General features: G+C 35.8%; 1 protein-coding gene across 2 annotated transcripts; it reads left to right on the plus strand.

Moving 5' to 3' along the window:
* Nucleotides 1-6,065: 6,065 nt before the first annotated feature.
* On the plus strand, nucleotides 6,066-7,493 carry LOC136226846 (transcription factor bHLH10-like). Of its 2 annotated transcripts, none has more exons than XM_066015504.1 (3): nucleotides 6,066-6,712; nucleotides 6,777-7,223; nucleotides 7,305-7,493. In XM_066015504.1, exons 1-3 carry the CDS (start codon nucleotides 6,188-6,190, stop codon nucleotides 7,398-7,400), a joined length of 1,068 nt encoding a protein of 355 aa, XP_065871576.1. In that variant the 5' UTR covers nucleotides 6,066-6,187; the 3' UTR covers nucleotides 7,401-7,493. The 2 variants fall into 2 exon arrangements, with proteins under 2 accessions (XP_065871576.1, XP_065871578.1); XM_066015506.1 differs by having other exon boundaries at nucleotides 6,071-6,712; nucleotides 6,807-7,223.
* Nucleotides 7,494-23,054: the final 15,561 nt, after the last annotated feature.

A 23,054-nucleotide genomic window follows, 5' to 3' on the forward strand; every position in this document is an offset into this window, starting at 1 on the left:
TCTAGAAAATCTGTAAAGTCTAAAGGGTTAAGTGAGAGAAACACAATTCTCGTGATTCCAGAAGAACTCGATTATAATTATCATGGATCAAGGTACGCTCTTCTGACTGTTATTAAGTGTTTGTGAAAATCATTTTATTCAAACATCTAGGCAATTATGTTTGTCTAATATTATGATGAAATCTAAGATTTCTAACACACCAATCCTATCGCATATTATCTTAGCATTGTCAGCATGTTTTAATAGGTAATTTACTTACACTAGCTTAATTTATTAATTTGCTAATTAGTATCCAGGTGTTACAAGCAGACACAATGTGATTTACTAACCATCTTCCCAATTCCAGAAAAATCCCAAATTCAATTTGTATTCAATCCCCAGTTTCAATGGTTTCTCTTCCTCAAATTCTTCACTCCCTTTCTCACTCTAAACTAAACCCACATCCAAAAACCCCCCAAATTGAATCATGTAATCATTAGACAACCCATCATTACACATGTTCAACTTGCATTATGAAAATTGGTAATCATTATTAAATTATCCATTTTGTTTTAGTCCCAGATCTTGTTATAATTTTGCGTTTGAAGTTGTGTCATTGATAATTTTCATAGCTGCTGTGAGGAGGACGCATGAAGAATTTGTTGCATTTTTAGGCACCTTTGTTGTGAGGAGGATGCATGAAGAATCTGTTGTTGCAAGGAGGACACAATCCACCATGGGCCAATAAAAGGAGCAGTAGAAAATTAAAAGGAGAGAGAGAGAGAGGAGTTAGAGAGAAGTTGGAGGAAGAAGAAAGTAGGAGTTTTTAATTAGTGGAAAATAAAAGGGTATAAAAGTAATTGCACATGTGGTGGGTCAATTTTTGACTTTTTGACCGGTCAAACCGCTGATGTGGCGCGTTGACTTTGCATTGACCGGTCATTTTTACCTGCTGTACACCATAGTGTGAGGTCACCTGTAAGTTCGTATATATTAGTGTGACAAAATGAAGGTTGTACACCAAAGTGTGAAATGAGGCAAAGGTTGTACACCATTGGTGAAATTTACCCATCATTTAGGTCGGATCTAAGTCCCTTTTTTGTTAAAACCATGTAGATATATTGATCCACGGACAAAATAAATCATTTCCGTTCTTGCTAAATCCGAAAAACGTTTGAATAGCAAAATAATAGAGAGCAAATACAATTCAAACTGATAAAGAGATCCGATAAAATATATAAACACTGATTAAAAAGAAATTACGATAAAGAAAAATACATTAAACTTAACCCGAGAGAAGGAGGAAGAATGAACTTCTTCTTCAAAATAGATCCACAAAATAGGAAAATTTGAAGCACTTAGACCGAAAAATAATATAAACTGTTAGTTGAAGTAGTTAACAACTCTTTTTTCTTAAATAATATTCCAGATTTGACTTTTAAGAATAGTTCAAATCTAAATTCAACAAGATGGTACTATAAAAAAATTAAAAACAACAACAAGATGATTAAATACCTAAATACAGTAAAACCTCTATATAGGAATACTCTATATAGGAATAACCTCTATTTTGTTATAAAAAAAACTTGGTCCCAACTTGAGCCAGTTATAAATAGGAATAACCTCACAAACGTTATTTGTTATACACTTTTCAAGTCCCACCTTTAGAAATTATGCCTCCATATAGTAATAATTATATATTTATATGTATATATTAAGAATTCAAACTAAATCATAAAATATTAAAAAAAACTATTGAAATTATTTACGAGTTGGAAACCCAAACTACAACTTGAAATTATAAATATTTAGTATTCTCATTGATGTTTATATTTTTCCCATAAAACTCTTTCAATTATCTATATATTGAAAACCTAAACTCTAAATTGAAATTCTAAATATTTAATTTATTCCATTAATGTCTATTGTTATACATTATATATAAACCATGTATGCCTATGATAATCTTAACCAATTTCAAGTGGTATTATTTAAAATTTAAAATTATATATGTTGAAATTTTTTATTATACCAAACTCTATTTAGTAATAACCTCCCAATTGTTATACAAATAGTTCGGTCCCAAGTGTATTCCTATATAGAGGTTTTACTGTATATAAATAACATGAATGATGATAAAAAAAATAAGAAAAAACTATATATTGATAAAAAAAATTTATTCATAGTCTTATTATTTCATAATTAAAAATAAAATAAAATAAATAATTTAGATCTGAAGGTTCAAAATAGTTCAGATGATAAAAATTAAATTACAGTTGCTTCTCTGTAAATTTAAAGTTACGATGTTTCATCTGTTGTCTATGTTAGTAGTACTTATTTATTTATTTTTTTCGAAAAAATAATAATACAATAATGTCTAAAAAATAAAAACAAAAATTAAGTTGTCATCTTATACTTTTGGTGATTAATTGTTATCTTATATTTTTGGGGGGGATCTTTATAAATTTATAATTTCTTAATTAACGACATGTTTAGTTTAGCTATTCATAATTATGGGTGTTTTTTTTGAAACAATGTTTTTATTCCAAACCACATAAAATATAGTGTAATAGCTGCTTTTAGGGTCTGTTTGGTTTAACTATTAGTTGATAGTTGTTGTTGCTGTTAGCTGGTGTAGTTAGTTGTTTACTGTTGTTGTTAACTGTTTATTATTAGCTGATCAATTATTAGTGTTTCGTAAAATTATGTTGAGTTATTGTTAGGGGTGTGCAAAAACCGAACCGAACCGAAATAACCGACCGAACTGATAAATTTCGGTTTTTTTAGTTCAGTTTTCAGTCTATTAGGTTCGGTTTCGGTTTTATTTTTTATAATATTTCGGTAATTTCGGTCGGTTTGTTTTTAAATCAAAATTACCGAATTAACCGAACAGAACGAAATAAATTAAATATAATTAGAAATTAGATTTATTATATAATTAGTATATGTCATTTATTGTTCTAAGTTATATTTGATTTAGAATTATATTATTAGAATCTTTGTTAAGTATAATAGTTTTTGGATTGCCCGTAACTGATTATATTATTGGTATATTTAATGTTTGTCTACCAATTTAGTACAATTGTACACTAATTAACTGATTAATCGGATTCGTAACTCCTAGTTTTGGCACTTAATAGTACTAGTGTGCTGGTTTCTCATTTTGTCATTGTTTTGGATAAAGCTCTTTTAAAGGATCTTAATATAGTTATATTCTCTAAACAGACTGCAAATTGGGTTGCCCACTTGTTAACTAGGGCATCTAGTTCTGAGTCTGACCGTGGGATTTGGGTCTTTGCGCCCCCACTTTTATTTGTATGGCTTTGAATTCTGTTTCTTAATGAAATATCCATTTTCTTGTAAAAAAGATTATAAAAAAAAGAAAGGCAAATTTCAAATATAACCAATATGGTTTCGTTTGTTTGTAAATTAGAGTATATGTTTTTTTTTTTTGTAAAAAGAGGAGTGGGGTACTCGTCATTAGCAAAACAAGAGATTTCTTTTGTTGGCACTCTCAGTTTTTTTGACTATTGATTAACTTTTTAATTTTGAGGTAATTTAGGTAACTTTTATTACGAGAGAGAAAACTCCAAAAATTATTATTTTTGGAAAATCGAAAACATAGTTCTATGATAAATGTAGCACTAAACAAATTTAATTGTAATTTTCTAATTTGATATTATCAATAGTCAAAACTCACGATGTCAACCTAAAAATTCTTAGTTTTGCTAAGGCGAAGACCTTAATCTTCTTTTAGTAACAAAAAAACCACAATCATCCATTTGTAAATCAGTGAAATCACAGGGTTATATTTACAAATTGCCTAATAAAAATAAAATTCAAATATATACAAACATTTTTTTTTATGAAAAGCTCCAAAACATTAGCGATTTGGAGCTTTTTTCATACGTTTTAGTTTTTCATGAATAGTTATCTGTATTTATTTGATGTTGGTAAATTTATTCTTTTTATTTCCAAAAAAACATATTTATTATTTAACATTATTAATATTTTTATAATATTATTTTCGAAAGGACAATGTTTTGCTTTATTCAATAGATTAATATTTTTAATTATTATTTTTTTTTTTTTTTTGGTAGAAATTTTTAATTATTATTTAGTTATTTAGATTATTTTTTTTATTAATTTATGTATTATAATTTTTATTTTTATAATTTATTTAAAATATATATGTATTAAACATTTTATATACTAACAGTAATATTTAATTATAATTTTATTAAATATTAATAATTAATTAGCTAATAATAAATAATAGTAGTAAACAAACAGATGTTTATTGTTGCTATGAGATATTTATTATTGGGGATTGTTGGTACAAGTTAGTTGGTTTTTATTTTTATTCTAATGCTTAAATAAATAAATAAATAACCAAAAAGAATCTCAAATTATTTATTTGAACAATTTGATTTGTAAAATGGAAAAATTATAAAATTGAATTAAATGGGAGACTCATTTATATATTTAACCCATTTTCTTAACCTATTACATATCTAGACTATTTTTGTGTGACTTTTCCAAAATACCTTACCCTTTTATCTTCCCTCTTCTCCTTTCCGGTTACGCGAACCCGCTGCTCTTCCCCAAATGATTTTCAGACCTTTGATCTTTCTCTCTTTCTTTAAATTGCACGAAATGTGCACAATTTCTCCACATCACAATGTATTTCTCTTCTTCCTCTCTTCATCTCTTGATTCTTCATCTTTCTAATCCTAGAAAATGAAGCCATGGTTCTTCATATTCCTGTTCCTGCTTGTTCCTTTGTTTCTTTCTTCTTGTGACCATCGAAGAAATGGTTATTCTACGTTATTTTCATTATTTTTCTCAATTTATCATATTGTTATTGTCGATTTTAAGGGTGAAAGACGCGAAAAATGTAAGTACCTACTGTTTTCTCTGTTTTCCCTGAAAATCACTTCGCGTAGTCGATGATTTCGTGAAGATCTGCAATGAGAAAGAGCCTGAAACGTGACGATCTACTTAGCGAATCGATTATTTCGCGAAGTCTGCGAGTAGAAAAGTTCATGATTTCACTCGCAGACTTCGCGAAAGCATCGGTATGCAACGTAGATCGTCACATTTCAGACCTTGCATACTTCGCGAAAACATCGATTCGCTAAGAAAAATCATCATCTTCTCTACACATTTACATTTGCATGCTTCGCTAATCCTCATTTAATGAACACAAATCGTCATTTTTTCTGCCTAACACGGTTAATTTTTTCTGAAGGTGGTTGAATACATAACATCCCTTTTTGGAAGGCGGCTTATGAGGTGTAGGGGAGATGACTTTCCTTCCTATATAGGGAGAAATTTCCCTCAAGATTGAAACATTCACTTTAAAATGATTTGTTATGAGAGATTGTACCAACCTTGGTGTGCACCATGGAAAACATCCATCCCAAAAAGTCTGCACTTCCATTTATTATCCCAAAAAGTCTGAACTTCCTGTAAAGAGAGAAATTTCCCTCCAGATTCACCACGTTTACTTTGAAATGATTTGAAAGGAGTTTATTGTGGCAATTTTGTTGTAAATTTTGATAATATTATGCATTTAATGTTAGAATCTCTTGTTGTTTGACCTTTTTTGTTATATACCACTTTGCGAACACTCTTAAAAACACGTCCAGATTTCGCATATGCGGATTAAAATCATCAACTAAGCCAAACATTAGCTTTGCATACGTTGCGAAAGCATCGTTTCACGAAGTCAGACGGGAGGTTGACGGCCACGCCGTAAAATTACAAACATATTGATGGTATTTTGGAAAAGTCATACAAAAATAATCTAAATATACAGTACTTTGAGTAAATGAATTAAATATGTAAATGAATCTCCTATTTGACCCAAGTTTATAATTTTCCTTTGTAAAATCTGTTTATACATGTTAAAGAAAGAATAAAAGAAAATGTAAAAAAAGGAGGGTAGATAATTTACTTTATCGAGTGGTCACTTTTTTGATGGTTAAGGAAGCAAGACTGAATTTGTAATAAAATTAGAAAAGAAAAGAGAGTGGGGCCCAGTAGGAAGAATGAGAGTAACCAACTTCCCTTTGTGAGAATAATAATACGTATGGTATGGCATGCACCTTTTGCAGTTCCATCTTTCTCTCTCTTTCTTTTTCAATTTCCTAACTTCTTTTTCCTCTGTAATTTGATTTGATTTCTTCTTCCAGAAAAAAGAAAAATGTACCAACAAACAGATTCCTTTGAAGAGAACAATAATCACAGACTTTCAACACAAGACCTTTCTTCTGCTGCCATGGAAATTCAGCTTCAGAATCACCTTGAAATGGCGGCTTTACTCCAAGATTCATCATCCAATAATCACCTTTTACCTTTCAATTCTTCTTTACCAGTACCAGATCTCACCCTTTACCACTTATCCAAATGCTCTTCATTCCTACCCAATTCTTCAATCTCCTTCACCGGAGACCTTCCCATGCCCGATATTTCTTCTGACCCTATTTTGTACCTCCCCCAACCTCCTTTGATTAGGGATTTGTTTCAATCTCCACTTTACCAGGATTGCGAAGGAGAACAGCAGATTGATGATGGAGTAATGGAATTCAATTTTAATATGGGTAAAGGAGGAGGAGCAATAAGGAAATCTGGAAAAGTAAGCAAACAATTCGTGAATGAACGCCAAAGGAGAGTACACGTCAAGGATACTTACCAAATCCTAAGGGATTTAGTTCCTAACCCTACCAAGGTACCTGAGATTTGTTTTATTATTTGATTTGATTATTTGATTTGAGATTATTATTATTGAGTAGATTGTTTTGTATGGTTGTTTGATGGGAAAGAAAGATAGAGCATCAATAGTTGGAGATGCAATTGGATACATAAAAGAGCTAATGAGAAGCGTAAATGAACTGAAAATGTTAGTGGAGAAGAAGAGATGTCGTAGTGGTAATGGTAGAGACAGGAACATCAAGAGACTCAAAACAGAAGAAGAATTAGATTCAACGGAACCCGGTGGTGAAGAAGCATTCAAGAATGGAAATGGATCACTAAGAAGCTCTTGGCTTCAAAGGAAATCAAAGGATAGTGAAGTTGATGTTCGAATAATCGATGATGAAGTTACCATTAAACTTGTTCAGAGAAAGAGAATGAATCGTTTGCTTTATGTATCGAAAGTCCTTGATGAACTTCACCTTGATCTTCATCATGTTGCTGGTGGCCATGTTGGTGATTACTATAGCTTTCTCTTTAACACCAAAGTAATAATTACATCCATCCTTTTTCTTAATTACATCTTCATTTTCTTCATTTCTATTTCTAATTCTAATCCATTTGCGCAGATAACTGAAGGATCTTGTGTTTATGCAACTGCCATCGCAAACAGGATTATGGAAGTACTCCAAGGACCTAATGCTTCAACTCCATCCTATAATTAGTATTACTCATTAATCAACGCCTAAATAAGATTATTTACTTTTTATTTTCAGATGTTTAATTAATTGCTCAAACATTATTGTTTTTACCTTGCCTTCTCTTTTCATATATTCTTTTTTAATCACAACTAGCACTTAAATGAAATTTTAGTTATATTGTAATGATTTTCATGAATTCATTTATGTTCAAAACCTTTTTCATCATTTTGTTTTAATTCCATAATTTAAATAATACTCTAACACTTACATCAAATGCTCAAAAATATAACTTCTCATTCTAAGACTATAAAACTTGAAAAGCCAAGAAAATATTATTTCCACAAAATAAATGACCCTTAGTAATAGTACAATCTTTTTCATTTCAGCTTATACCTGTTTTATACATAAATTTATATCAAAATTAGTTTATATATTCCGGTTGTTAGACTGAATCAGGTATTGATTAAATAAGTTTGATATACGATCAAAAAAAATTATAGGTTAATTAACTCACAATATAATTTTTATGCAGTTTGGCTAATTATGTCCACATCTACGAGGAATGATGAATATTTACTGAAGATAAAATAATTTATGAAACTCACGAACTAAAAAAATTCATTAATTCTAAACGCAAATGATCACTATAAGAAATTGAATTTTTTGTGGTGAAAAATTAGTGAGGAAACTAAAATCCCCACTAATTACAATATATTTGTGGGAATTCATAATTTTCCCACAAAATATAAGTATACACTATAATTTTGCCACAATTCATGTAATATATTATGGTGGATGTTTTATATCGCCACAAAAAAATACAACATATGGTGGGGATTAAAAAAATATTGCATATAGTAGAAATTGTCCTTTATATTGCTTTCATATAATTCTTTGCTCCACCATACAGTACTTCAATCTTGTGTTTATTTGAGACTTGTATTGATAGGACGCAAGGCTTCATCCCCATGATTACTAGACTTGTTCCCCACACAAATAAAAAAAAAAAAAAAAAACTTGATGTCCAAGTTTTTGACAATAATCATAAATTAATAGTTAAGCTCAACATTAGTACTTATGGAATTAATTGACTTTAAAAGTTCGATTAACAAAATTCAAATGCAAATGGTTTTTAGATTTGAAATTAAAAAAAAAAAAAGTGTAAGAATTTAAATTTTCGACTCCTTGATATGTATAACTAAGAACTTAAAATTGATAAAAGACATGATTTAGATCAACATAAACACAACTCAATTTTAAATGAATTGACACAAAGGGACGTGAAAATTAAGTTGGTTAACATGAGTAACTAATAAAATTAAAAGGGAAATTTATACGAAAATTCATTTTTGAAGAATTATATTAAGAACATGTTTAACAATTAACTGTTAGCTGATTACATTAACTCTTAGTTGGTTACCTTTTTTATTAGCAGATTTGACTAGCTAATTTGACAAGTGGATTGTGTGAACTTGTTTGATAAAATTATTTGATTGCTAGCTATTTATGTAAAATATCAAATAAGAACATGGTAAAACATTTATTTGAGATTAAAGGGTATTAATTAGAGGGTAAAAATGTCCATAAAAAGAGATGGAGCAATAAACTAATTGAAAAGGCTTATAAAATGAGTTTTTTCAAAATTAGCTTTTTGAATCCAATCAACTTTTTCAAATATCTCTTCACTAAACACACTACAGAGGTTTGACTAGTCAAAACCTCTAATATTACTCAAACTTCTAATTTTACTTTAAAAATCTCTTTAACAAGCATGCCCAAGTAAAAATTTCATCTTTGTCAAACTAAGCAAAACAATACTTTTAATATATTTTAAGGATTAAAGTTTATAGACTAGAGGTTTAAGATTTATTTTCCAGGGTCTAAAATTCTAAAATTATGATATAAAATCATGCTTTATTTATGATATATAGGAAATAGTGACATATTTAGAATTAATTTTGGTAATATGATTTAATTATAATTTTATAGTCAAATATAATTTTCATATAAAAAGCCCTAAACTAAATATTGGTAAAAAAACGTAATACGAGCCATTTGACACAAATAACTACATAAGTTATATACAAACCAAAAAATTACACATTAACCTGTTATTAATATTTGAAAAATTAAAGTTATGTTGTTCTAAAAGTATTAATAAGATCTAGATATTATCTTTGGACAAATCCATAAGAATCCATACATAGAAGGATGAATTGGTATAACGCTCCACCGTGGGACAAGATCCGCTAAGTCAAGGCAATGGCGTATGTCAGAAGCCATACGCCATATGTCAGAAGCCATATGCCATAAAAGACCTCGCCACGTGGATACGCCTCGTAAAGGACCTATGTCCGCCAGGCTAGAACATACACTCCTTCCAAGATAGATTCACCCTTATTGTCGTTAAGCCATTTCCCATGCAACCACTGCAATCAATAGCATTAAATAGTTCCATAAAAGTAGGGATGCAAATGGGGCGGGGATTCCCCGTCCCCATCGGTGACCCGCCCCAACGGGGACGAGAAATCCCCGATAAGGATCTCCATGGAACGGGGATGGGGATACTTTTGTCTCTCGTGACGGGGATGGGGAAAGGTATCCCCGCCCCGCGGGGATCCCGTCCCCGTCCCATTAATCCCCGATGAGGATCCCCGATTATTCCCCATGATAAGTGATTTTTTTTATGATTTAAGTACATTTTAATTAGGTGATTGGTTGTTTCAATTTTTAGTTTTTGTTTTATTTGAAAAATTTGAGAATGGATGTTAATACTTGGTATTATTAGCCACTCTTTCTTAAACGTTTTTATCTTTACTGATTTTTTAAACATAAAATGTGATTCCCCGCAGTGAATGAGGAATAGGAAATGTGGATAACATTTATTGAACATCTGTAAATGGGGAATGGGGATTCCCGTGGGGACGGGGATTACCCACGGGACAGGGATGGGGATAAGTTTGTCCTCATTTAACTCGCGAGGATGGGGATGGTGAATCCCCGACTAGTCGGGGACGGGGATGGAAAATGCATTCCCCGTCCCGTCCCAACCCGTTTACATCCCTACATAAGGCACCAACGACTAGAAATAAAGAATGTATCATTAAATACATTAAGGGTACGTTTGATAAGACGTAATGGACTTCGTAATACAATGCCCATTATATCAAAAGCCTATTACTATGTTTGGATGCAATTTTTAATTTTATTGGAATGTAATGAGAAAAGCATAGGTTACATTTTGTTCAATAAAGCTTGTAATCCCCATTACATAGAAAAATGAGTTGAATTCTCATTACATTCAAAGCATGTAATCTTAAGTGTTACTCTCAAAGCTTCTCTAACCTCTCATATATCAAATCTCACAGCTCAATCTAATCTCTTATCATTCTAAAAAACGCAAAAAGTAGAAAAACATGAAAATTTAAAAACGAGAAAAAACTAATTTTTTTTATATATATGCACTAATTAAATTGATTTCAGCTAATCTAATTTTGTATTTGATTTTGATTCTTTTTTTTTTGTATTTTTTGCATTTTTCGTGTTTTTCGTTTTTCACTTCATCTCATTTTTCACGTTAACATATTTTTCGTTAGTTTTAATTGTGCAAATAAATTATTATTATTATTTTGGTAGGAAAAAGAAAAAGAAAAGGAAAAACAAACAAACAACCCAACAAAAATTAACCCGGGATTAGCCTAGGAAAGCTAACCCCCACAACATCATCAGAAAGCAAAGGTAACAAGAAATCAAGAGGAGAAGAGAAAATAGAAACGCCCAAGGCCCTCTCATGCCCCTCAGCAGCAAGCCGATCAGCCACCCGATTCTGCTCCCGGTAAACGTGACAAAAGTTGATAGAATCAAAAGAGGAGTAACTCCTTCTAATAGCTTTAACTAAATTCTGACTCCCTAAACACAAAGTCCTTTTATTAGAAATCATCCTGACAGCTTTGAGATTGTCTGACTCCACAAGCAGCCTCCTAATTCCTAAATCCTTTGCCATCCTAAGGCCAGACAAAATACCCCAAAGCTTAGCAATAAAAGAGGATCCCAAACCCAGATTCTAAGCAAAGCCAGACACCTAGGCACCCCTTGCATCTCTCAAAACACCGCCGGCAGCAATTTTTCCGTCCTCTTTGCGCGGTCCATCGGTGTTCAACTTGACCATCCCCTCACTTGGTCTATCCCAGCCAATTAGATGAACATTCGACATCTGGTTAGAACCAGTTATACTATCAATTTTGAAACTCCCAATAATAGAATTAACCTTTTTGAAGAAGAAAGCTAGTAAATTAGGAATGACAACCGCTCCATCTGCAAAAACCTCAACATTCCTCCAATGCCAAATTTGGTGACAGACCACAGCAAACAGAATTACTCCATGTTCAAGCTCATCCAACAAATTCCCTTCAACACCTTTACTAAACCAGTCTTGTTCAGAATAGGAAAAGAAGGCATATAGGCACTGCTCAGGCAGAACTTTCCTCCACACAGCCTTACTCCAAGCACAATCTCTAAAAACATGGCAACTGGTTTCTGCATGAGTTTTACATCTACTACAAACATCAGAATCCACCAAATGTCGTCTTTTCCTTTCAACATTCGTTATAAGCCTATTTTTAGCACAAAGCCAAAGAAAACTCCTAATACGATAAGGGACCTTCAAGGACCAAATGCCTTTCCAAATGTTAGAGGGAGATCCATCCAAATTTTGATTAAAGGCCTCAAAAGCAGACTTAAAAGAATAAGCACCATTATTAGTAAAAGACCAACAGCGAGAATCACCATCTTCCTCCAAACTGCTAACTTTAACTCCCCGGATTCTCAGGAGAGTTTCAAGATTTTAAAAAAGCTCAAATTTAGACCAATCCCACTCTCCTTCCTTAGACACAACATCTGCAATTCTCCAATTTAGGACCTCAGGAAGCGGAGTAGAAGTACAAATCTCTGATAAAGGCCGCTTCCCAAGCCAGGCATCATTTCAAATACTAATCGATCTACCATTCCCAACCGACCAACCAATTGTTGGGGTTTAGTGTCCTATAGACAATTGTTCTAGGATACAAACTTAATATAAATGAATTGTTCTTTATATCATTTGTTTTAATGAAATATATGTTTTATAACTATATAAAGGCAATCCCTTTTAAGCACTAAATAAAGTCTAATAAAAGGAAATCCGTAAGTTTGTTTTAAAGTGATTATAAAGTGTTCATACAAGCATGAAGTGAGACAAAACTTTATAATAAACTAATAAACTTAAAACCACCCCAAGTCAAGTGATATGTTTAGGATTGATATATCACTATTGAGACTTGCATGTAACAATGTCTTCTGTCCGATAGAAAGCTGATCTCACAAGCTTCATATATACAGATATCTGGACAGTTACATGGATCCGATGAAAAGTAGTTCATTAGGATTGGGGATCCGATTTGAGATAACAGGATGGGTAGATTCATCCTTGTCACATGTTCATCTCATTGGTATTAATAGATATAACTAATCCTCAGACTCAAAGGAATATTAATTGGTATTCTGGATTACGGAATGTGACGCTTTGACTCTGGTGTAACACGATCCTTAACAGAGATGACTCTGGGGTGTGAACAGTAGACATTGGGTATCACAGGAAGTGATTGCGGGATCGTTATATATTGGATTGAGCATTTATCACTCCCGATAAATGGGAGATACATCCAAGGATCGCTTGTGGAAGACTCGACTCTAAATCCTTGCAAGGTGATAGCTTAAGACTTGAAATACAGATTTCACTTAACCTATCTATTCAAGTTGACTCGGCCTGTACAAGTAAAACGAACGTCTCGCTATATGTGACTTGACATCATCCATAGTCATAAGATTCAGTTCAAGGATGTAGTTGATAAAGGATCGAATTATACTGTAACTAATACAGAAAGGTTAACGACAAAATCAACCTGTCTTCTTATGGCTCTGGGGGAATGATTACGGACTTGCTAATCACATACTCTGTACATTATTCTGTTATGCAAAGATTAAATATAATTCTTTGAAAATTAATTTAATAGTTGCATACGGCTAGAAGTAATAGGAACCTAATGGGTCACACATAAGACTTGGAACCTAAAAGAAAGATAGATGTTAATTAATTGATGGAAGCCCAATTGAGCCCAATAAGGCCCATGGACCATAGGGGGGGTCGAAATCCATGTAGTAAAATACATGAATAATTAATTTGATTTTATTAATTCTAATTAGATTAGGATTATGAATTAAATTAATTAAGAGATAAATAAGTTAGGAGTTTTAATTAGATTATAATACTCCTATTATTATCCAATAAGGTTATTATTATTATCCTTAATATATTAGATATATAATGAGATAATAATTAGGAATTCTATTCCGAATTGAATTCCTATTCAGTAACCTAATTCTATCTAACTAGGGATTAGATACAAGAGATTATAAATACCCATGGGAATTTCGGCCAAAGACACTAAGGCTAACCCTAGAGTGATTTTTGAAATCCTATATAGTGCAAGAGAGAGAATTTTCGACTCCCAGTTCGAGGACGAGATTTTCTACGGCTTCCTTCCGATCAATTGATTTCATTTATTTCTTTTATCCTTGATCTTGTGTTGATTAATTAGAGGCAATCTACTTTGGTTGCTATTCAACGGTTGATTCTAACTTAATCTTCCTGTGTTCTATTTTGTGCTTGGGAACTCAAAGAAGAGTTGTGGGCACTTCATTAACAACAATAGATTGATCATCAAAAGGTAATTCTTCTTATCCCTCTTTATATGAAATAACGATTAACGGATCCTAGGGTTAATGGAAATAGGTTAAAATTTTATATTTCTGCTGCTATACCTTAGCCTAATTTCCAACACCAATACCAGTACAAAACTCAGAAAAAACTACATTAGCCCCTTTCCATAAAAAGGTACAGACCTGAACTCTCTCTTTTTGTCCCCCAAAAATTCCGTCGTTCCTATATTTCCCGCACAGGAGCCGAACCCACAGAGCCGATGGAGATTGCCACATCCTCCAAAGGAGTTTCATTAACAAAACTTTGTTATTATCCCTTGTCTGTCTAATCCCAAGGCCACCCATACCTTTAGGTTGGCAAACCTCCTTCCAAGGAACAAGATGAATTTTCCTTCCCTCCTCTGAGTCCCCCCACAGGAAGCGCCGATTGATGTTATCCAAACTATTAAGAACTGGTTCAGGAAGACGACAAGCTTGCATAACATGATTGGGAGCCACACTGTTTGTTGAAACACCTTTCCACATAATTTTGATTTGACAAAATTGTTTAAGTATAATTGAAATACATATTCTAAACACACTAAGTTTAAATGTTTTGATTTGTTATACTAATGTGTTTGTTCAATGTTGAGTTAAATTGTTTATAAGACACAAGAATCAAAAGGCCCAAGCCCAATACGGAAGTCAAAGCCCAAGTCAAACAACTCAGTACTACTCGGCCCGCGTTTGTCAAAACGTTATCGCTTTGGACAAAATGCAACTCAGCGAAAGAAGGATCTAGAAGACCTTCGGGAACAACTTTAAGATGAAGCTGCTGAGTAGATTCGACAAACGTACAAGACAGCAGCTGGCTAAGGAAAACTTCCAGACAAAGTATTTCTACTTTGGGTAAAGATCAGATGACACAATATGCTGTCCAGTTAACTTTACCATAAAATGGGAGACATTCTGCTGAGCTGACCGAGGACAGAAGATACACAAATCTGATTGGCCGAGAGCTCTGAGCAAGTCAGGATGACAACGACAGGAAGCCGTTTCCCTCCAACAGTTATTTCGAAATTCGAAATGACCGATGCCCAGACATCTCTATAAATAGAGTGCCATCAGAAGCTTCAACACTTACAGAACTTGATCAAGCCATTACGCTGACCAAATCTCTATGCAAAGTTCTGCAAGCAAAAAGCAAAGCAACCTTACACTACATTCAATATCTTTTGTGTAAAAGTCTAGAGTGATTATTCAATCATCTAAGGTGTCTTAGCAAATCATTGTTTAGGACAAACACTTATCATTTCTAGAAAGTAGAAAGGAGAGGCTGAGTACTCGGTTATAGTACTCAGCGAGAGATTAGGATTGAGTAGAGGTATAGAGGAAGGTACTCTTGTTATACTCAGTTGCTAAGATTGTAAAAGGTTTGAGGCTCTACCTTTAAAGAGCTCAGTAGAGGATTCGAAATCTCGGAACGTGTTCCGGGGACAGGACGTAGGCTTAGAAGAAGCCGAACCTGGATAAATCTGCTGAGTAACGTATTTCTTACCTTAAACTCCTTATATATATTGCTTGCTTAAATAACCAAAAACTGACCAAGTAAAGAGGTCAAGCTGAGTTGTGCGCATCGAACATCTAAGCTCAGAAATAGACTTTAAGTGTTATCTCCTGACTCAAGTCAAGAAACTGACCTAGTCACCAGTTGACTAAGCCAGTATCTTACTGATCACTCAGCGCTGCTGTTAAAACCTTTTCTCTTAAGAAAAGAAGTTTGCCCAAACTTAAGAAAAAGTTTAAATAGTTCCTAACCCCCCCTTGGAACTATACTTGCAACGTTATAAGGGACCAACAAGTGGTATCAAAGCTTAAAAGCTCACTGTAAAAGGTCTAACAACCTTGAGCTGATCCCTACCATGGGCGAAAACAGTACTCGGTTTCTCCCAGGAAACCAAACAACTCAGATACTGCTTGAGGGGCTGTCCATCACTCGGCCTCCCCTATTCTTCGGGTCTAACTATACCTTCTGGAAGAATAGGATGAAAAACTTCATTCAGGCTACAAATATGAGTGTCTGGCTATCTATAGTTCAAGGCCCATTTGTACCTGTCGAAGTTGTGGCTGGCCAAACAGTTGTAAAAGCTGAGGCCAAATGGACAGAGGATGATCTTAAGAAGCTTCAAAATCACGCTTCGGCTATCAATATGCTTCACTGTGCGCTCGATGCTGCAGAATATAATAAAATCTCAGGTTGTGAGTCGGCGCAAGAGATCTGGAAAAAGCTGGAAGTCACCTATGAGGGAACCAATAAAGTAAAGGAGTCCAAGGTGAATCAGCAGATGAGACTGTACGAGCTGTTCGAGATGAACAATGATGAGGGCATTTCAGACATGAATGCAAGGTTTACCAACATCATTAATGAGCTCAAGAGACTTGGGAAAATCTTCACTGACGAAGAACAAGTCAAAAAGATACTCAGGAGTCTTCCTAAAGACTGGCAAGCAAAGAAGACCGCTGTTGAGGAAGCTCAGGATTTAACCACCTACAAATATGACGAACTCATCGGCTCGTTGCTGACCCATAAGATATCTATGAAAAACTTTGAGGTGAAGGAAAAATCTGAAGACAAGAAGCAGAAGTCTCTTGTCATGAAAGCTGACTCCACTGACGGGAGCTCAACTGATGACGAGGAGATGGCCATGTTCACAAGGAAGATGAAAAGGCTATTCAGGAAGAACGACAAATATTCTAAGAAGCCTTATAGAAAGTTTGATAAGTATAAAGCTGACTCAAGCGACAGCAAATACAAAAAGGACAGCTCAAAGCCCATTACATGCTTTGAGTGCCATCAAACTGGCCATATTAAGTCAAGCTGCCCCACACTGAGGAAAGACAAGAAGAGTGGCAAGAAAGCAATGGTGGCTACATGGAGCGACAGTGATGAGTCTTCATCTACAGAAGCTGAGGCCACCGAGTCAGCGAAGATATGCTTCATGGCTGACGAACTTACTGAGCCGTGCATCTCTGAGCATACTGACCTATCTGTCGCATCAGATGACGAGGAGCAATCAAATGAGGTAATTACTCTTCCCCAGCTCAGAAACTATATGGTTAATGCCCTGAGTGATCTCTACACACTTGTCAAGAAGTGTAATAAGAAAGTTAGAGCACTCAGCAGGCGCTGTGACGAAGTGGAAGAGGTCAAACTGAGTGACCTCAGATTCCTTCTTCAGGACAATTCAACTCTGCATGATAACATGAAGATCATACATGAGTCTGTCTCTGAAGTCCAATCAGTTTCAAAGAAACTGAGAAAGGACGTCACAACTATCCAGAACCAATTAAAGGTTCCAAATAAAAGAAACATTCCTCTGAGAACTCAGTACCAAGGTACTCAGCAGAGATGGAATCCCCAGCGAAAAGTCCAGTGTGACTTTTGTGGGAAGAAAGGACACACCACTAAGGTGTGCTGGCACGCTCAGCACTGGGGTGCTGACAAGTCAGTGAAACATCCTAAACAGAAGGTCAGCTGTGACTTCTGTGGAAAGAATGGCCATACTGTCCAAGTATGTCGCCATAAAATAAAATATGATGTTTTACCTATTGCACCTAACAAGCAAGGACCCAAAAAGAATTGGGTACCTAAAAGTAACTAGTTACAATGCAGGTAAGCCTGAGATGTGCCGAGAAGTCAAAGATGTGGTATATTGACAGCGCATGCTCAAGGCATATGACTGGTGATGAAACTCAGTTCATCACATTTGAGCGTAAACGAGGAGGAAGTGTAAGTTTTAGAGACAACAAGAAGGGTAAGATAGTAGGGTCAGGAACCATTGGAGGTAATCCTACTATTGAATCTGTCTCCCTAGTCAGCGGACTCAAATATAACTTACTCAGCGTAGCTCATCTATGTGACAATGGGAGAAAAGTTATATTTGATGCTACTAGATGTAAAATATACGAGGGTGAATCAAATGAGTTAATTTTAACTGCCCCTCGCATAGATAATGTCTTTATGCTAGACTTAGAGAAAAAGTTTTCAAAAATTGTATGCTTAGTATCAAAGGAAGAAAATTCCTGGCTATGGCACAGGAGACTTGGTCATGTAAGCATGGACCTCCTGGCCAAATTAGCAAGAAAGCAACTGGTTGAGGGACTGCCTGAACTTAAATTTGAAAAAGATCAATTATGCCACGCTTGCCAAGCTGAAAAACAAACCAAACAATCTTTTCACAGCAAAAATATTGTCTCAACTAAGCGTCCGTTAGAGTTACTACACTTGGATCTCTTCGGTCCAGTCCAGCCGCTGAGTCTGGGTGGAAGAAGATTTTCCTTGGTCATTGTAGATGACTTCTCTCAGTACACGTGGGTCATCTTGCTGAGTAGCAAGGATGAGACCTTTGAGACATTTTCAAAATTGGTTAGAAAAATTGAAAATGATAAAGATCTAAAATTAGCTCACATCCGTAGCGATAATGGTGGAGAATTCAAAAACCAAAAGTTTGTTGAATTCTGTGAAGCCAGCGGCATTGACCACAATTTTTCTGCTCCTAGAACACATCAACAAAATGGGGTTGTTGAAAGGAAGAACAGAACTCTGGTTGAAATAGCCAGGACAATGCTGGATGAGCATAGGCTTCCAAAGTATTTTTGGGGAGAGGCTGTTAACACAGCATGCTATATTCTTAATAGGGCTCTAGTTAGACCTATATTAAAGAAAACCCCCTATGAACTTTGGAAAGGACGAAAGCCCAACATTGGATACTTTCGTGCCTTTGGCTGTAAATGTTTTATTTTAAATACCAAAGATAGCTTAGCAAAGTTTGATTCAAAAGCTGATGAGGCTATCTTTTTGGGCTACTCAACAAACAGCAAAGCATACAGAGTTTTTAATAAGCGAACTCAAGTTCTAGAAGAGTCAGTACATGTGGAGTTCGACGAAACTAACCCTGCAGGTAGATACCAGCCGCTGACTGAAGATGATCCAAACTCAGTAATCGCTGACCAAGAACCAGCTACTGAGTCATTTACTAAAAGGTTGACCAAGAGTAAGAGTGAACCTAAGATTACTTTCACTGACCCATCTACTTCTGCAGAGATTGTTGAAACACAGACAACATAAGACATAAATCTACCTAAAGAGATAAGGATTCCAAGAGGGCACTCAGAGAGTGCAATCCTTGATTCTGCTAGGAATACCCTGATGATGAGGAATCAACTCAGGAAGTACCTCAGCAATGTAGCCTTTGTCTCAGTACAGGAACCTAAGAACTTCGCTGATGCTGAGGAAGATGAATTCTGGATGAACACAATGCAAGAGGAGCTCGATCAATTCAGAAGAAACGATGTATGAGAGCTAGTGCCTCATCCAAAGAGTCAGAAGACCATTGGAACAATATGGGTCTTCAGAAACAAGTTGGATGAACAAGGGAACGTAGTCAGAAACAAAGCAAGACTTGTAGCTCAGGGCTACAGTCAGCAAGAAGGTATTGACTATGGTGAGACCTTTTCCCCAGTGGCAAGGCTAGAGGCAATTAGAGTTCTATGTGCATATGCATCTTACATGAACTTTAAATTATTCCAAATGGATGTCAAAAGTGCATTTCTTAATGGAGTTATAAACGAGGAGGTTTATGTTAATCAACCTCCAGGTTTTGAGGACCCTAAATTCCCAAACCACGTTTATAAACTCAAAAAGGCTCTGTACAGCCTCAAGCAAGCACCACGTGCTTGGTATGAGAGGCTGACCAGTTTCCTGCTGACTAGAAATTACGTCAGGGGCAAAGCTGATACAACCTTATTCATTAAGAGAAAGGGTAAAGATACCCTGCTGGCCCAAATCTATGTTGATGATATAATATTTGGTGCAACTAACGAATCAATGTGCAAGGAGTTTAGCAAACAAATGCAGACTGAGTTTGAAATGTCCATGATGGGAGAACTCAACTTCTTCCTCGGTCTTCAAATTAAACAAGGAAAGAATGGCATCTTCATCAGTCAAGCCAAATATGCCAAGGGGATATTAAAGAAATATGACTTGGAAAATTGCAAGTCAATATCCACTCCTATGGGCACTGACACTGTCCTCTGCACTGACGAGAATGGTAAGTCAGTAGACAGCAAATTATATCGATGTATGATAGGCTCTCTACTTTACTTAACAGCCAGTAGACCGGACATTCAGTTTTCAGTATGCTACTGTGCTAGATATCAGTCTAACCCTAAGGAATCTCATTACATAGCTGTAAAAAGAATCCTTAGATATTTGCAAAGCTCAGTGAACGCAGGTTTATGGTATCCCAATACTCATGATTTCACACTCATCGGATACACTGACGCTGACTATGGACGGGATAAGCTGGAACGTAAAAGCACCTCTGGAGGATGTCACTTCTTAGGAAGCTGTCTTGTATCCTGGTTCAGCAAAAAGCAGGCGTCAGTAGCCTTGTCTACCACTGAAGCTGAGTACATTGCTGCTGGTCATTATGTTGCTCAAGTCATATGGATTAAGCAACAGCTTGAAGACTATGGTGTTCAAACAAAGACAATTGACGTCAAATGTGACAACAAAAGTGCAATTGATCTTTCAAAGAACCCAATTCAACACAGCAGAATGAAGCATGTCAGCATCAGACATCACTTCATTAGAGATCATGTACTCAAGGGTGAGATCAAGCTGACCTTTGTCCCAACGGACGAGCAGCTTGCAGATATCTTCACGAAGCCACTGGCCCGTGAGCAGTTCAGCATACTGAGAGAAGCTATTGGTATGTTTAATCCTCTTCAGTAAATTCCTGAACTAAATGAATATGCATGCTGAGTGAATTACTATGCTGAATGATTGTTTTTGCTGAGTACTCATTGAAATTAATTGAACAGCAAATACTGAGTAAACCTGCACACTGAGTAAGTTAGTTTAAACTTAGAAATCATCCCTCTATGCAATACTGACCACTCAGAATATGAAACGCTTAGTATTCTAAACGCTGAGTGTTAGATCCGTTAGAATAAATGCAAAAGCACGCGTATAGCCACCTAGGATGACGTACGCGCCGAATGTGTCATAAAAGCCAGGATTTTTGTCGGTTCACAATCCCGAGGCAAAACTGACACATGGATTCGTTAAGATCCACACTTCACCGCTATAAATAGTGGATAAATCCCCATTGCTTTCTCTTTACGACTACCGAATTCTAAGGCAAAGAAAACTTTCTCTCTAAAACCTCTCAAAGCTTCCCAAACGCATTCTTCAACTATGACTAAAGTTACCTTCAACATCTCCGATGTTGGTCATTCTAAGCCCAGCTCCGATGAAACTTCCAGGCAAACCTCTGTGCCGGAATCTACCAAGGTCACATCACCGAGCAAAGGAAAAACTGGCCAAACCTCCTCTGGTAAGGGAAAGCCTGAAAAAGTCAGGACCTATACAAAGGTCTTAGAAAACGTCCGAGAATGGAAGGTTGAGCCCTCAAGATGGGTATCTGAAGCCTTCGTACAATCAGAACAACCCTTCTGTGAGTGGATTTCACAGAATGGATGGACCGACCTGTTTTCGATTAGGGATCACACCTATCCTGACCTTGTTAAGGAGTTCTACCACAACCTCCGCGTTGCTGATGATAACCAGGATTACCTGGTAACCGTGGTGAAAGAGAAAACCATCTTCATCAACCCTCTCTACCTAGGAAATTTGCTCAAATTAAAAACTGAGGGAGCAAGGCTAAGGAGATCTGGAGATCAGGATGGTACTGGGTACGAGGTCAACTTCTACAAACCTAAAGGCCACTCAGGAGAAGTCTCAGCTTCATCTATGGGTCAGCACTAGAAGATGGCTCATTATCTACTGAGTTATTTTATCTATTCGAAGATCAACTGCACTACCTCAGCAACGAACTTCGAACAATGCTTCATCTGGCATATGCTGATGTACAAACCGATCAACATGCCAGTATTCCTTATCGCTGGCTTCCAACGCAGTACTGGCACGCTGAGGCTAGGATCGTTCATCACTAGGATCCTCATTGATCATCAGATAGACCTGGCTGATGAAGAAACAGCTAGAGGATCTAAGATCACAGCGGCTTCGCTGAGAGCATTGAAGTACGGTCAGCCTTTGAAGAAAGGTAAAGCTGCTGCTGCTGCTGGACAAGCTGAGGAAACAGTTGCTTCGCAGAAAGGGAGAAGAACTAAGGCCCCCGCTTCTCGTAAGAGGAAAGCTATTGAGACTCCCTCACATGATACTGAGTCTCCAGCTAAGAAGCAAAAGTCAGCTGGTACTAAGGGTCAGGAGAGACCTAAGTCAGCTGAGAAAAGGAACAGGCAAGATGAGCCTGAAACTGAGGACAGAACAGATGCTGATGTGCAACCTCAGAAGAAGCACAAGTCTTCTACACTGACTCCCCTCGATACTATCCCTACTAACATTGTTGTGCCTGGTGACTCTCACTACACACAGTGTTTAGGAACTATGTCTGAGGAACAAGAAGAAGAGGTGCATCTGGATGACCAGTTCATTGCACAAGTTGAGGAAGAATTGGATGGGGATTCTGATGACGATGATGAGAACAACGATGATGCTGACTCCGAGGAGACAGCTAGTGAAATTGAAGCTGAGCAAGCCAATACTGGGTTGGCTGCTGGAGAAGAGCAAGAACTTGATCAACACAATGTTGATCAAGTCCAAGAGCAAGCTGACCTCCCTCATCATGATCAGGAAGAAACTTCTCCTTCTCACTTAGGAGAGTCTATTCAAGCTGACAAACCTCCTCCTCCTCGAAGAAGAAAACTCATCAAGGCAAGTCAGAAAGAAGTCAGTGAGACTCCTGTTGAACTAACAACTCTTCCTACCTTTTCCATTCAACAACCAACCAAAGACCCCTCTGCCCTAAAACTCAGATTTGTTGGTAGAAAACCTGCGGCATCCAAAATGCTTCTGCC

The sequence above is a fragment of the Euphorbia lathyris genome, chromosome 4 (genome assembly GCF_963576675.1).
Source record: "Euphorbia lathyris chromosome 4, ddEupLath1.1, whole genome shotgun sequence".
In the NCBI taxonomy this organism is placed as follows: Eukaryota; Viridiplantae; Streptophyta; class Magnoliopsida; order Malpighiales; family Euphorbiaceae; genus Euphorbia; species Euphorbia lathyris.